The sequence below is a fragment of the Pseudophryne corroboree genome, chromosome 7 (assembly GCF_028390025.1).
Source record: "Pseudophryne corroboree isolate aPseCor3 chromosome 7, aPseCor3.hap2, whole genome shotgun sequence".
NCBI lineage: Eukaryota > Metazoa > Chordata > Amphibia > Anura > Myobatrachidae > Pseudophryne > Pseudophryne corroboree.
The window spans coordinates 430212964-430229450 of NC_086450.1; the positions used below are offsets into that span (position 1 = coordinate 430212964).

Here is a 16487-nt window from a genome sequence, read left to right on the forward strand (position 1 = left end):
GTGGGTGTACCAGTCAGTGTATGTGTTCCCTCCTCTGCCTCTCATACCAAAGGTACTGAGAATTATACGGAAAAGAGGAGTAAGAACAATACTGGTGGCTCCGGACTGGCCAAGAAGAACTTGGTATCCGGAACTTCAAGAGATGCTCACGGAGGATCCATGGCCTCTACCTCTAAGAAGGGATCTGCTTCAGCAGGGACCTTGTATGTTCCAAGACTTACCGCGTCTGCGTTTGACGGCATGGCGGTTGAACGCCGGATTCTAAAAGAAAAGGGCATTCCAGAGGAAGTTATTCCTACCTTGATTAAGGCTAGAAAGGAAGTGACTGTACAACATTATCACCGCATTTGGCGAAAATATGTTGCGTGGTGTGAGGCCAAGAAGGCTCCAACGGAAGAATTTCAATTGGGTCGATTCTTACATTTCCTGCAAGCAGGATTGTCTATGGGCCTAAAATTGGGGTCCATTAAAGTTCAAATTTCGGCCTTATCAATCTTCTTCCAGAAGGAATTGGCATCAGTGCCTGAAGTACAAACTTTTGTCAAAGGTGTACTACATATACAACCCCCAATAGTGCCTCCAGTGGCACCGTGGGATTTGAACGTAGTTTTGAATTTTCTCAAATCTCATTGGTTTGAGCCTCTAAAATCGGTAGATTTAAAATACCTTACATGGAAGGTAACCATGCTATTGGCCCTGGCTTCAGCCAGGAGAGTTTCAGAGTTGGCGGCTTTATCATACAAAAGCCCATATCTGATTTTCCATTCGGACAGGGCAGAACTGCGGACACGTCCTCATTTTCTCCCTAAGGTGGTTTCGGCTTTTCACTTGAACCAGCCTATTGTGGTGCCTGCGGCTACTAGCGACTTGGAGGACTCCAAGTTACTGGACGTTGTCAGAGCATTAAAAATATATATTTCAAGGACAGCTGGAGTCAGAAAATCTGACTCGTTGTTTATATTGTATGCACCCAACAAGATGGGTGCTCCTGCGTCTAAACAGACGATTGCACGTTGGATCTGTAGCACAATCCAACTTGCACATTCTGTGGCAGGCCTGCCACAGCCTAAATCTGTAAAGGCCCACTCCACAAGGAAAGTGGGCTCATCTTGGGCGGCTGCCCGAGGGGTCTCGGCATTACAACTTTGCCGAGCAGCTACGTGGTCAGGGGAGAACACGTTTGTAAAATTTTACAAATTTGATACTCTGGCTAAGGAGGACCTGGAGTTCTCTCATTCGGTGCTGCAGAGTCATCCGCACTCTCCCGCCCGTTTGGGAGCTTTGGTATAATCCCCATGGTCCTGACGGAGTCCCAGCATCCACTAGGACGTTAGAGAAAATAAGAATTTACTTACCGATAATTCTATTTCTCATAGTCCGTAGTGGATGCTGGGCGCCCATCCCAAGTGCGGATTGTCTGCAATACTTGTACATAGTTATTGTTACAAAGATCGGGTTATTACTATTGTTGTGAGCCATCTTTTCAGAGGCTACTTCGTTTTTTGTTATCATACTGTTAACTGGATTCAGATCACAAGTTGTACGGTGTGATTGGTGTGGCTGGTATGAGTCTTACCCGGGATTCAAGATCCTTCCTTATTGTGTACGCTCGTCCGGGCACAGTACCTAACTGAGGCTTGGAGGAGGGTCATAGGGGGAGGAGCCAGTACGCACCATGTGATCCTAAAAGCTTTATTTAGATGTGCCCTGTCTCCTGCGGAGCCCGCTATTCCCCATGGTCCTGACGGAGTCCCAGCATCCACTACGGACTATGAGAAATAGAATTATCGGTAAGTAAATTCTTATTTTTTTGATTATTCACCTTCTAGGTTGCATTGCTCTGCGGCCCTCCTGGCCTAGGGAAAACGACACTGGCACATGTTATTGCAAAGCATGCTGGGTACAACGTCGTGGAACTGAATGCCAGGTGAGTGTCTGTCTTAATGCGGATTAGAGAACTGCGTGCTCTCTGCAGAGGGTCGTACTCGCAAGGGAAATAGAATCATTATTGAGCATCTGGGTCAGTTGGGTTCCCACACACAGCAATCTCCCAGCTTGTTTCCAGAATACGCTTTTTCAGAGGGTTTTCGCCCATATTCTTAATACCAATTCAGTTTGCTGCTTCCAACCAGAAGATTAGTAGTTTGTTTGTAGTAACCAGAGATTTCTCTTTGGCATCACAGCGATGATCGCAGTCCAGAAATCTTCAGAACACGTATAGAGGCGGCGACTCAAATGAAATCTGTTCTGGGACTTAATGAGCGGCCCAACTGCCTGATTATTGATGAAATTGATGGCGCACCCACAGTACGTAAGAGACTTGACCAGTGTCGGACTGGGGCAGGAAGGGACCACCGGGGGAATGCAGTGATAGGGGCCCATACTTAGGGGTGTGGCCAGCATCCACAGAGGCTTAAAATACACAATAGTCTAGTGCAGTGTAATGCAACATATCTACCATGTATAATACAAGTGCACAGTCTGGAACCTGATCCCTAGAGGAAGGAGTGGGGCCTACCGGTGGTTTACCTGGTACCCGTGTTGGCCAGTCTGACCCTGGACTTGACCTGTTCCCAGACACAGCATTTGCAGCCAATAATCGGCTTTTCAGCTCATTAGGAACCGGGGACATCATTGAGGGCAGCTGGGGGGATAGCAGAGCAGTAGTGTCACATGATGTTGTACCAGCAATTTTACCAAGGATACAGGTAGAACAAACCTTGTGATACATCTGTGCAAGGAATGACCCGGGTTACATTCTTTACTGGCACAGCTATGTGGGATGAAACAAGAGTATGAAGGAGAAGCAGAGGGTGTTATAGGAAAGGGGGACGTCATAGGGAAAGTAGGGAGAGTCCGATAAGGGAAACTTGGATGTACAGGCTGTCGTTATATGGAAGGGGGAAATTGCTATGTTGGCATTTTAGTTTTGCTCCTGCTATATTTTCCAGTTGGCTTGATTTTCTAGGTCTCGATCAACATGCTGCTGAGTTTGATCAACCGTAAAGATGGCAAGGACGCAGAGTCTAGTAGTGAAGCGGCACCATTGAAGAAGAAGAAGAAAGAGGGCGGCTTGATGCTAAGACCCATCATCTGTATCTGCAATGACCAGTTAGTAGTCGTGTCTGTGTCAGTGGATAATCTGTCATTTTTGCCCTAAATCATAAATATGGCCTCTTACTTGCAAATAAACCCTATGCAGTACCTTCTCTGACATTATATAAGTGAATGCTGCTCCGTTTCTGTGCTGCCCCTGGAATTATTCCATTGTAGTGCCTCTGATGTATGTGCTTCTCCCATTTACACAGAGATAGACAGACAGCACCTGGCCCTATTATATTAGCATGTGCTGTGTAAGTCTGGCTTGTAGGGAATGAATAACCCCGTCTGCTTGTTTCACCCGACCAAACCTGACACCCCCAGCAGAGATGACCAAATTCTAATCCACTATTTTAAAGGGTTCCTGTATAATTTACAGGTGCTTGTATTAAAGCTTTATTCCCCACTGTGTGCACAGCAGTCATGCCTTGTAGCCGTCCCTGACTTACCTCTCTTCCATGCAGGTATGTCCCGTCACTCCGCCAGCTGAGACAGCAAGCCTTCATGCTCAATTTCCCGCAGACGCTGCCCTCCAGGCTGGTGCAAAGGTTATATGAGGTCAGTGATACCACGCTGCAAAACGAAGCGATATCTCCAGCATTCACACATTTCACTGTTCTTCCTATTATTAAGTGGATGAGAAGAACTTTCCTCATTGGCTGCATGGCTCATTTACAAGCAGATAGTCACTGGCCCTTGCATAGACTGTTATAATTTAAATGTGAGTATATGTAAAATAGATTACTGAGCTTGCATCTATGGCGGTAGGAAAACTGCATTGTATTTGCTCTGTCTCCGTAGACAGATAAAAGCCCTGGACGGAGTTCCGTTGTCCCCGTCAGTCCCCATCTGAGTATAACTCATTATGTGGACAGCTTGTGCTGCGTGTGGCATATTGATACAGTCATGTCTGAATAAACTGGTACTGTATTTTGGTTATTTAGTACCACAGGGGAGACACTTGCCAATGTGCCAGACTGCCCTTGCGTGCTGGTCCTAGACGCTCTTAATTATACTACACCACCTGTCAAGACCCCGCTGCTAAGTGCTTTATAAGGAGAAACCTTTTACGGGGATTTAGCATTGTGCATATTAAACATGTAGCATCGGACAGGAGAATTGCAGAGCTTAGGAAACGCTATCGTCTGGGTATGTCTGTGTGGGAGGGTATACAACAGAACCAGCCAATGAAATGTATCTGGCACGGGGGGGAGCATTTGTATATCTGGCACAGTGGGGGTATTGTGTATCTGGAACAGGGGGGGCATTTGTGTATTTGGCACAGGGGGGGGAGCATTTGTGTATCTGGCACTGGGGGGGAGCATTTGTATATCTGACACAGTGGGAATATTGTGTACCTGGCACGGGGGGGGGGGGGGGGGGGCATTTGTGTATCTGGCACGGGGGAGGGGAACAATTTTGTATCTGGCACGGGGGGGGGGCATTTGTGTATTTGGCACTATTGGGGTCATGAGTATCTGGCCCACCCATATGTGTATCACGCCCTCATTTTCATTTCCCACTCCCCATGTGGCATTTGACCATGCCCATTTTTTGGCGCGCATGCGCCTTCGGTGCACGCACACAGTACCTATAAGCCCTTTTCTCTGACGTCCTAGTGCAGCGGTGGCCAACCTGTGGCTCTTGAGCCTCATGCGGCTCTTTCTTTATTCAAATGTGGCTCCCGACACTCAGTCACGTGACCACAACAGATCCGGAAACTGCTGCACTCCAGCCAGACAGTCAGCAGCAGCAGCACTACGGGGACTGTGAACTGAGAGAGCCAGATACTAGAGGTGAGACACCCACTGGCAAACAGAGGACACATAAGGGGCTGCTGCAATGGCACGAGGTATGTTTTCAGGGGGGCTTTAGTGACACATGAGGGTCCTGGCAGGAGTGACTCATGGGGGAGCTGGCTGTAGTGACATACTGTAGGAGTGTGCTAGCAGGAGTGACACGTGAGGTAGCTGGCTGAAGTGACACATGGGGAAGCTGAAGTGTATTATGTGACTCTGGCTTTCTCAATTATTTTATGTGGAAGTGGCTTTTTAAATGTATTTTATGTTGGATCTGGCTTTAAAAATGTATTTTATGTGGATCTGTTTTTTTAAATGTATTTTATACCAGAGGCGTGGCCTAGCAGGCACAAGGCTACACCCCATTTTTGCATGTGTGCCTGCGGCTCGATGTCAGCTCTTTGACGTGCCTAACAAAATTTTTGGCTCTTTGTTTCTGACTGGTTGGCCACCCCTGTCCTAGTGGATGCTGGGAACTCCGTAAGGACCATGGGGAATAGACGGGCTCCGCAGGAGACTGGGCACTCTAAAAGAAAGATTAGGTACTATCTGGTGTGCACTGGCTCCTCCCACTATGACCCTCCTCCAGACCTCAGTTAGATTTCTGTGCCCGGCCGAGCTGGATGCACACTAGGGGCTCTCCTGAGCTCCTAGAAAGAAAGTTTATTTTAGGTTTTTTATTTTACAGTGAGACCTGCTGGCAACAGGCTCACTGCATCGAGGGACTAAGGGGAGAAGAAGCGAACCTACCTGCTTGCAGCTAGCTTGGGCTTCTTAGGCTACTGGACACCATTAGCTCCAGAGGGATCGACCGCAGGACCCGTCCTTGGTGTTCGTTCCCGGAGCCGCGCCGCCGTCCCCCTTACAAAGCCAGAAGATGGTCCGGAAAATCGGCGGCAGAAGACTTCAGTCTTCACCAAGGTAGCGCACAGCACTGCAGCTGTGCGCCATTGCTCCTCATACACACTTTACACTCCGGTCGCTGAGGGTGCAGGGCGCTGGGGGGGGGGGCCCTGAGCAGCAATAAAAAGACCTTGGCTGGCAAAATAATCACAATATATAGCCCCAGAGGCTATATATGTGATAATTACCCCTGCCAGAATCCATAAAAAAGTGGGAGAAAAGTCAGCGAAAAAGGGGCGGAGCTATCTCCCTCAGCACACTGGCGCCATTTTCTCTTCACAGTGCAGCTGGAAGACAGCTCCCCAGGCTCTCCCCTGTAGTTTGCAGGCTCAAAGGGTTAAAAAGAGAGGGGGGGCACTAAATTTAGGCGCAATATTGTATATACAAGCAGCTATTGGGAAAAATTCACTCAATATAGTGTTAATCCCTAAATTATATAGCGCTCTGGTGTGTGCTGGCATACTCTCTCTCTGTCTCCCCAAAGGGCTGTGTGGGGTCCTGTCCTCAGTCAGAGCATTCCCTGTGTGTGTGCGGTGTGTCGGTACGGCTGTGTCGACACGTTTGATGATGAGGAGGCTTATGTGGTGGCAGAGCAGATGCCGATAAATGTGATGTCGCCAACTTTGGGGCCGACACCAGAGTGGATGGATAGGTGGAAGGTATAAACCGACAGTGTCAACTCCTTACATGAAAGGCTGGATGACGTAACAGCTGTGGGACAGCCGGCTTCTCAGCCCGCGCCTGCCCAGGCGTCTCAAAGGCCATCAGGGGCTCAAAAACGCCCGCTCCCTCAGATGGCAGACACAGATGTCGACACGGAGTCTGACTCCAGTGTCGACGAGGTTGAGACATATACACAATCCACTAGGAACATCCGTTACATGATCCCGGCAATAAAAAATGTGTTACACATTTCTGACATTAACCCAAGTACCACTAAAAAAGGGTTTTATGTTTAGGGAGAAAAAGCAGGCAGTGTTTTGTTCCCCCATCAAATGAGTGAATGAAGTGTGAAAAAGCGTGGGTTCCCCCGATAAGAAACTGGTAATTTCTAAAAAGTTACTGATGGCGTACCCTTTCCCGCCAGAGGATAAGTTACGCTGGGAGATATCCCCTAGGGTGGATAAGGCGCTCACACGTTTGTCAAAAAAGGTGGCACTGCCGTCTTAGGTTACGGCCACTTTGAAAGTACCTGCTGATAAAAAGCAGGAGGCTATCCTGAAGTCTGTATTTACACACTCAGGTACTAGACTGAGACCTGCAGATAGTGCTGCTGCAGCGTGGTCTGTGACCCTGTCAGATAATATTAATACCCTATACAGGGATACTATTTTGCGAACATAAGAGCATATTAAAGACGTCGTCTTATATATGAGGGATGCACAGAGGGATATTTTGCCGGCTGGCATCCAGAATTAATGCAATGTCCATTCTGTCAGGAGGGTATTAGAGACCCGACACTGGACAGGTGATGCTGACTTTAAAAGGCACATAGAGCCTTATAAGGGTGAGGAATTGTTTGGGGATGGTCTATGGGACCTCGTATCCACAGCAACAGCTGGGAAGAAATTTTTTTACCTCAGGTTTCCTCACAGCATAAGAAAGCACTGTATTATCAGGTACAGTCCTTTCGGCTTCAGAAAAGCAAGCGGGTCAAAGGCGCTTCCTTTCTGCACAGAGACGAGGGAAGAGGGAAAAAGCTGCACCAGTCAGCCAGTTCCCAGAATCAAAATTCTTCCCCCGCTCCTCTGAGTCCACCGCATGACGCGGGGGCTCCACAGGCGTAGCCAGGTACGGTGGGGGGCCGCCTCAAAAATTTCAGCGATCAGTGGGCTCGCTCACAGGTGGATCCCTGGATCCTTCAAGTAGTATCTCAGGGGTACAAGCTGGAATTCGAGGCGTCTCCCCCCCGCCGTTTCCTCAAATCTGCCTTGTCGACAACTCCCTCAGGCAGGGAGGCTGTGCTAGAGGCAATTCACAAGCTGTATTCCCAGCAGGTGATAGTCAAGGTGCCCCTACTTCAACAAGGACGGGGTTACTATTCCACACTGTTTGTGGTACCGAAACCGGACGGTTCGGTGAGACTCATTTTAAATTTGAAATCCTTGAACACATACATAAAAAAATTCAAGTTCAAGATGGAATCGCTCAGGGCGGTTATTGCAAGCCTGGAGGAGGGGGATTACATGGTATCCCTGGACATCAAGGATGCTTACCTACATGTCCCCATTTACCATCCTCACCAGGAGTACCTCAGATTTGTGGTACAGGATTGCCATTACCAATTCCAAACACTGCCGTTTGGACTGTCCACGGCACCGAGGGTCTTTACCAAGGTAATGGCAGAAATGATGATACTCCTTCGAAAAAAGGGAGTTTTAATTATCCCGTACTTGGACGATCTCCTTATAAAGGCGAGGTCCAAGGAGCAGTTGTTGGTCGGAGTAGCACTATCTCGGGAAGTGCTACAACAGCACGGATGGATTCTATACATTCCAAAGTCACAGCTGGTTCCTACCACACGCCTACTGTTCCTGGGGATGGTTCTGGACACAGAACAGAAAAAAGTGTTTCTCCCGCAGGAGAAAGCCAAGGAGCTGTCATCTCTAGTCAGAGACCTCCGGAAACCAAAACAGGTATCGGTGCATCACTGCACACGAGTCCTGGGAAAAATGGTAGCTTCTTACGAAGCAAAATTCCATTCGGCAGGTTCCATGCAAGAACCTTTCAGTGGGACCTCTTGGACAAGTGGTCGGGATCGCATCTTCAGATGCATCGGCTGATAACCCTGTCTCCAAGGACCAGGGTATCTCTACTGTGGTGGCTGCAGAGTGCTCATCTTCAAGAGGGCCGCAGATTCGGCATACAGGACTGGGTCCTGGTACCACGGATGCCAGCCTTCGAGGCTGGGGGACAGTCACACAGGGAAGAAATTTCCAATGACTTTGGTCAAGTCAGAAGTCGTCCCTACACATAAATATTCTGGAACTGAGGGCCATTTACAATGCCCTAAGTCTGGCAAGGCCTCTGCTTCAAAACCAGCCGGTACTGATCCAATCAGACAACATCACGGCAGTCGCCCATGTAAACCGACAGGGCGGCACAAGAAGCAGGATGGCGATGGCAGAAGCCACAAGGATTCTCCGATGGGCGGAAAATCACGTCTTAGCACTGTCAGCAGTGTTCATTCCGGGAGTGGATGATTGGGAAGCAGACTCCCTCAGCAGACACGACCTACACCCGGGAGAGTGGGGACTTCATCCAGAAGTCTTCCGACTGTTAGTAAACCATTGGGAAAGGCCACAGGTGGACATGATGGCGTCCCGCCTAAACAAAAAAACTAGATATTGCGCCAGGTCAAGGGACCCTCAGGCAATAGCTGTGGACGCTCTAGTGACACCGTGGGTGTACCAGTCGGTTTATGTATTCCCTCCTCTGCCTCTCATACCAAAGGTACTGAGAATAATAAGAAAACGAGGAGTAAGAACGATACTCGTGGTTCCGGATGGGCCAAGAAGAGCTTGGTACCCAGAACTTCAAGAAATGATATCAGAGGACCCATGGCCTCTACCGCTCAGACAGGATCTGCTACAGCAGGGGCCCTGTCTGTTCCAAGACTTACCGCGGCTGCGTTTGACGGCATGGCGGTTGATTTCCGGATCCTAAAGGAAAAGGGCATTCCGGAGGAAGTCATTCCTACGCTGATAAAAGCCAGGAAAGAAGTAACCGCAAACCATTATCACCGTATTTGGTGAAAATATGTTGCGTGGTGTGAGGCCAGGAAGGCCCCAACAGAGGATTTTCAGCTGGGTCGTTTTCTGCACTTCCTACAGTCAGGAGTGACTATGGGCCTAAACTTGGGTTCCATTAAGGTCCAGATTTCGGCTCTGTCGATTTTCTTCCAGAAAGAACTGGCTTCACTGCCTGGAGTTCAGACATTTGTAAAGGGAGTGCTACATATTCAGCCCCCTTTTGTGCCTCCTGTGGCACCTTGGGATCTCAACGTGGTGTTGAGTTTCCTATGATAACATTGGTTTGAGCCACTTAAAACTGTGGATTTGAAATATCTCACGTGGAAAGTGGTCATGTTATTGGCCTTGGCCTCGGCCAGGCGTGTGTCAGAATTGGCGGCTTTGTCATGTAAAAGCCCTTATCTGATTTTCCATATGGATAGGGCAGAATTGAGGACTTGTTCCCAGTTTCTCCCTAAGGTGGTATCAGCTTTTCACTTGAACCAACCTATTGTAGTGCCTGCGGCTACTAGGGATTTGGAAGATTCCAAGTTACTGGACGTGGTCAGGGCCTTAAAAATTTATATTTCCAGGAAGGCTGGAGTCAGGAAAACTGACTCGCTTTTTATCCTGTAGGCACCCAACAAAATAGGTGCTCCTGCTTCTAAGCAGACTATTGCTCGCTGAATTTGTAGCACAATTCAGCTGGAGCATTCTGCGGCTGGATTGCCGCATCCTAAATCAGTAAAAGCCCATTCCACGAGGAAAGGGGCTCATCTTGGGCGGCTGCCCGAGGGGTCTCGGCTTTACAACTTTGCCGAGCTGCAACTTGGTCAGGGGCAAACACGTTTGCTAAATTCTACAAATTTGATACCCTGGCTGAGGAGGACCTTGAGTTCTCTCATTCGGCGCTGCAGAGTCATCCGCACTCTCCCGCCCGTTTGGGAGCTTTGGTATAATCCCCATGGTCCTTACGGAGTTCCCAGCATCCACTAGGACGTCAGAGAAAATAAGATTTTACTCACCGGTAAATCTATTTCTCGTAGTCCGTAGTGGATGCTGGGCGCCCATCCCAAGTGCGGATTGTCTGCAATACTTGTATGTAGTTATTGCCTAACTAAGGGTTATTGTTGAGCCATCTGTTGAGAGGCTCAGTTATATTTCATACTGTTAACTGGGTATAGTATCACGAGTTATACGGTGTGATTGGTGTGGCTGGTATGAGTCTTACCCGGGATTCAAAATCCTTCCTTATTGTGTCAGCTCTTCCGGGCACAATATCCTAACTGAGGTCTGGAGGAGGGGCATAGTGGGAGGAGCCAGTGCACACCAGATAGTACCTAATCTTTCTTTTAGAGTGCTTAGTCTCCTGCGGAGCCCGTCTATTCCCCATGGTCCTTACGGAGTTCCCAGCATCCACAACGGACTACGAGAAATAGATTTACCGGTGAGTAAAATCTTATTTTTTTCTACTTGCACCACTGCTTATTATATACACTTAGCAATAACTATCTTTAGTACCCTAATATAGCCAGCAGACAGTGACGCATGAGGAAGCTGATGGATATTGATCATAAACAATACAATTTTTACGTTTTTATACTTTGACTAAAAATTGTTGTGAAACTCATTTCCCAATAAGCTGTAACTTCATATTGGGTTGAGATATTCAAGTCATGTGCTAACTTCTCTTAGGCCCAGATTTATCAAGTCTTGGAGAGTGATAAATAGCACGGTGATAAAGTACCAACCAACCAGCTCCTACCTGCCATGTTACAGACTGTGCTGATTGGATGGTAGTTTATCACCGTGCAATTTATCACTCTCCAAGGCTTCATAAATCGGTATCTGGTCTTTAGGTTGATCACACTTAGGTCGACAGTCATTAGGTCGACATGAGTTCTTTTTACATTTTTTTCTTAATTTTTTTGACCTTTTTCATAATTTACGATCCACGTGGACTACGATTGGGAATAGTAACCTGTGCTGAGCGCAGCGGTAGTGGAGTGAGGCACCTTGCCCGAAGCATGGCGAGCGAAGCGGTGCACTAATTGGGGTTCCCGGTCACTTTACGAAGAAAACGGCATCAAAAAAAAGTAGAAAAAAACCTCATGTCTACCTTTTTCCATGTCAACATAATGACTGTGTCGACCTAGTCACTGTCGGCCAATAGTGGTCGACCTACTGACTATTGACCTAAGAGTGGTCGAGCCTATGATCCACACCCGATAAATCTGGACCTTAACATCAAGAGGTTTTAGCTGAAAATTCTGTGCGATTATTGTATTTGGTTTTTGTTACAGATCACCATTAGACAAGGGATGAAATCAGACACGGGCGCATTGATGGCGCTGTGTGAGAAGACGGAGAATGACATAAGGTCCTGCATTAATACGCTGCAGGTATGTCCAATGCTAAGTGCACCTACGTCATAACACAGCAGTTTGGATTGATTTCATCGTTCACTGTGAATACATATCTATGAAGCATATACAATAAATAGTTATATAATATTGTAAACAATGGTGGTACTGTTAATGTATGGTTATGCCCGATCCCCTGTCTGAGGTGAGGTGTAATACATTTTTCTTTTTCATCCACTAGGGGTCACTGGAGTACTCTTAGGGATATGGACGGTGTTAGCAAGGACTGGGCACTGAATATTCAAATTTCAGTAACTCTCCTCTCCTCCATACTCCCAGAATACCTCAGTGTTTTTTCGGTGCTCACATGGACAGGAAGCACAAGTGTGGACCTCCAGAGGGGGACATACATTTTTTACTTTTAAATATTTTTGTTTTTATTTTTTATACATTACAATCCTTTCCCAGCTTACACAAAAGCTCTGGGTACGGGATTATAGAAGCTGCTGCGTGCAGCTCTTGGCGTGTCGGGCCTCACAAAGGAGCCCCCTCACAGCCACAAGCAGCTCAGCTAACAACAGCTGAGGCTGCAGAAAGGACTGGACGGAACTTGTTGAAGAAGCCCCGTCAGAGTCCAGGAGCACTGGATCGCAGGTATTTATGCCCGGGGCGGTCCGCTCCCGTTGCCGCCCCGCTGTGTGTGGTACTGCGCACCGCCATACTGTTACCCGCCGCCGGCCGTTACTTCCCTGCTGCCTGCCTCTTGTCACAGGCTCCATAGCGCCCGCACTACCCGCCGCTCCCGACCCGCCGGCCAGTGTAACAATCCGGCGCAGAGGGAGCCAGAGAGAGCCCGTCACAGCATCATGCCTGTTGCCGCCGCCCGCTCATACATACCGCAGTACGGGAGCTCACGCTGGGGGGGGGGAATTGCGGCGGCTCAGCCCTCACTCAGACCGCGGACAGCGCTCAGGGCTGCCGCGGTCTGTCCCCTCTACATGCAGCGCAGCTGAAGGGGGGGACAAAATGCCCCAGCAGCAGTGCTAGTCAGGCTGTTAAGCCAAGATTTAAGTATTACATATGTTGCATTGTATTGAAAGGCTACATTATATGCATTATATTGTGAACTGCTGCTTGCTATGAGAAAGGCTGCATTATATTGTGCACTGCTGCTTGATATGAGAGAGACTGCATTATATTGTGAACTGCTGCTTGATGTGAGAAGGGCTGCATTATATTGAGACAGGCTGTTTTATATGAGAAAAGACCATGGTTTTAAGTGCACGTCTTTATAACCTAGTATGCTATGTTATACAATGTAAGCACATGGCTGGAGGCCATTTTAACCATGCTTCCTGTTTCTTCTTCCAGGAAAAGGCTGTCCTAAAACAATACTCCACCGGATGGCGTAGGGGTGTTGGTAGGACTTTTGGATCAAGTTCCTATAGTCTGGCCACGTGCACTGCCTTCAGCAGTACAACATAATGAATAAGGCACCAGCAAACACAAAATGCAGTGTAACTGCAATGTCTGTCAGTGTGTGTTGTCTACACAAAATGGGCGCTGCTCGACAACAGGTGCCCTTATGGAGTCAAAGAAAAGGATGTACCTGGTAAGTACCATAATCCTATTTTTGCTGTGAGGTGGATTAATGCAGAAACAAGAACCGCAAAGTATTTATTGGCTGTGGTTACAAAAAAACCCAAGAAATAGCCACATTTGTTTTTTTGTTCACTTTTCTGCAATTTTCATTTAAAACAAAACACGGCAAGAATTGAGGCTCGGGTGAGACCGAAACAGATACCAAAGGGTCTCAGGATAGGTCTCAGTCTTTGCACAGGTCCCAGTCTAGTTCGGGTCACAATGTTCTCATTTGTCTTATAATTTCCCAGTTTCTGCTATATTGCATCCTGACGACTGCACAGGGTGAGCATGAGGAAGGAAATTGGACCACCAGTCACATCAGGGCGGTACGTCAGTCTCTGATTTTTACGGACACTGAAGAACCGCTGACAAATAATAAGGTGGTATTTACTAAACGACAGAGATCTTTAGTGTGTTTTCAGAGGCAGGCCAGAATCCGCATAAACTGGTTTCTATACCTGTGACATCTACATGTGAGAGTCCGCCAATGGTGGATTCGTCTGTGTCAAAACTTACAAAACAAATTAACCAGTACCAACTGCTACTACGCTTCAAGACCCGTCAGAGCATAAGCTAAAACTCCATGTATACAGCAGCAGGGGTGCTACTTAGATCTAGTTTGGTTGGAATTTGGGTACATAAGGCGGTGATTATATTGAACACCTCCAAGCCGACCACTTTATACTTCTTGCTGATCACATCGGTGAAGCTGCTGAGTATTTATGTGCAGCTTCTACGGACGTCTGTCAAGTCAGTTCTCGCTTTTCAGCGTCGCTAGTTTTGGCACGACGGGCTCACTGAAAGCATTACCTTCCGCTGACAGGAAGTTGTTTAATTCTAAATTAGAGACCTCCGCCTTTTCGAGGCTGTGGTACAGGAACAACCACACCTAATAGATGTGGTAGAGAATGTGGTTTACAATGCTAGGGACACCAAGAAGCCTGGGACATGACGTGCTCCCAGCCCATGTCTAAGTTCTGGAAATCGCAATTCAGTCGCTGCTAGATTCTGCAGTTTGTTTCCAGTCCCTGTTCACTAACAAGATCAGGGTTATTACTCCAGTTTCTCTAACGTCCTAAGTGGATGCTGGGGACTCCGTAAGGACCATGGGGAATAGCGGCTCCGCAGGAGACTGGGCACATCTAAAGAAAGCTTTAGGACTATCTGGTGTGCACTGGCTCCTCCCCCTATGACCCTCCTCCAAGCCTCAGTTAGATCTCTGTGCCCGCAACGAGAAGGGTGCACACTAGGGGCTCTCCTGAGCTTCTTAGTGAAAGTTTTAGATTAGGTTTTTTATTTTCAGTGAGACCTGCTGGCAACAGGCTCACTGCATCGAGGGACTAAGGGGAGAAGAAGCGAACTCACCTGCGTGCAGAGTGGATTGGGCTTCTTAGGCTACTGGACATTAGCTCCAGAGGGACGATCACAGGCCCAGCTTGGATGGGTCCCAGAGCCGCGCCGCCGGCCCCCTTACAGAGCCAGAAGGCAGAAAAGGTCCGGAAAATCGGCGGCAGAAGACGTCCTGTCTTCAACAAGGTAGCGCACAGCACTGCAGCTGTGCGCCATTGCTCTCAGCACACTTCACACTTCGGTCACTGAGGGTGCAGGGCGCTGGGAGGGGGGCGCCCTGAGACGCAATAAAAACACCTTGGATGGCAAAAAAATGCATCACATATAGCTCCTGGGCTATATGGATGCATTTAACCCCTGCCAGAATCCATAAAAAAGCAGGAGAAAAGTCCGCGAAAAAGGGGCGGAGCCTATCTCCTCAGCACACTGGCGCCATTTTCCCTCACAGCTCCGTTGGAGGGAAGCTCCCTGTCTCTCCCCTGCAGTCACTACACTACAGAAAGGGTTAAAAAAAGAGAGGGGGGCACTAATTAGGCGCAGTATTAACTATACAGCAGCTATAAGGGGAAAAACACTTATATAAGGTTATCCCTGTATATATATAGCGCTCTGGTGTGTGCTGGCAAACTCTCCCTCTGTCTCCCCAAAGGGCTAGTGGGGTCCTGTCCTCTATCAGAGCATTCCCTGTGTGTGTGCTGTATGTCGGTACTTTTGTGTCGACATGTATGAGGAGAAAAATGATGTGGAGACGGAGCAGATTGCCTGTAATAGTGATGTCACCCCCTAGGGGGTCGACACCTGAGTGGATGAACTGTTGGAAGGAATTACGTGACAGTGTCAGCTCTGTATAAAAGACAGTGGTTGACATGAGACAGCCGGCTACTCAGCTTGTGCCTGTCCAGACGTCTCATAGGCCGTCAGGGGCTCTAAAGCGCCCGTTACCTCAGATGGCAGATATAGACGCCGACACGGATACTGACTCCAGTGTCGACGGTGAAGAGACGAATGTGACTTCCAGTAGGGCCACACGTTACATGATTGAGGCAATGAAAAATGTTTTACACATTTCTGATAATACGAGTACCACCAAAAAAAGGGGTATTATGTTCGGTGAGGAAAAACTACCTGTAGTTTTCCTGAATCTGAGAAATTAAATGAGGTGTGTGATGATGCGTGGGTTTCCCCCGATAACAACGGATAATTTCTAAAATGTTATTGGCATTATATCCTTTCCCGCCAGAGGTTAGGGTGCATTGGGAAACACCCCCTAGGGGGGATAAAGCGCTCACACGCTTGTAAGGGCTCTACCTTCGCCTGAGATGGCCGCCCTTAAGGATCCTGCTGATAGAAAGCAGGAGGGTATCCTAAAAGGTATTTACACACATACTGGTGTTATACTGCGACCAGCAATCGCCTCAGCCTGGATGTGCAGTGCTGGGTTGGCGTGGTCGGATTCCCTGACTGAAAATATTGATACCCTAGATAGGGACAGTATATTTTTGCCTATAGAGCATTTAAAAGATGCATTTTTATATATGCGTGATGCACAGCGGAATATTTGCCGACTGGCATCAAGTCTAAGCGCGTTGTCCATTTCT

At 48.0% G+C, this 16487-nt stretch overlaps 1 protein-coding gene across 1 annotated transcript in view; it reads left to right on the plus strand.

Annotated features, from left to right (window-relative positions):
• CHTF18 (chromosome transmission fidelity factor 18) overlaps nt 1-16487 on the plus strand; it is a 191249-nt gene that overhangs the window by 100050 nt on the left and 74712 nt on the right. The window contains exons 9-13 of the mRNA XM_063934863.1: nt 1830-1927; nt 2184-2307; nt 2969-3111; nt 3564-3657; nt 11836-11934. Coding sequence (XP_063790933.1) covers nt 1830-1927; nt 2184-2307; nt 2969-3111; nt 3564-3657; nt 11836-11934 — 558 coding nt within the window. The remainder of the gene's footprint in view (nt 1-1829; nt 1928-2183; nt 2308-2968; nt 3112-3563; nt 3658-11835; nt 11935-16487) is intronic.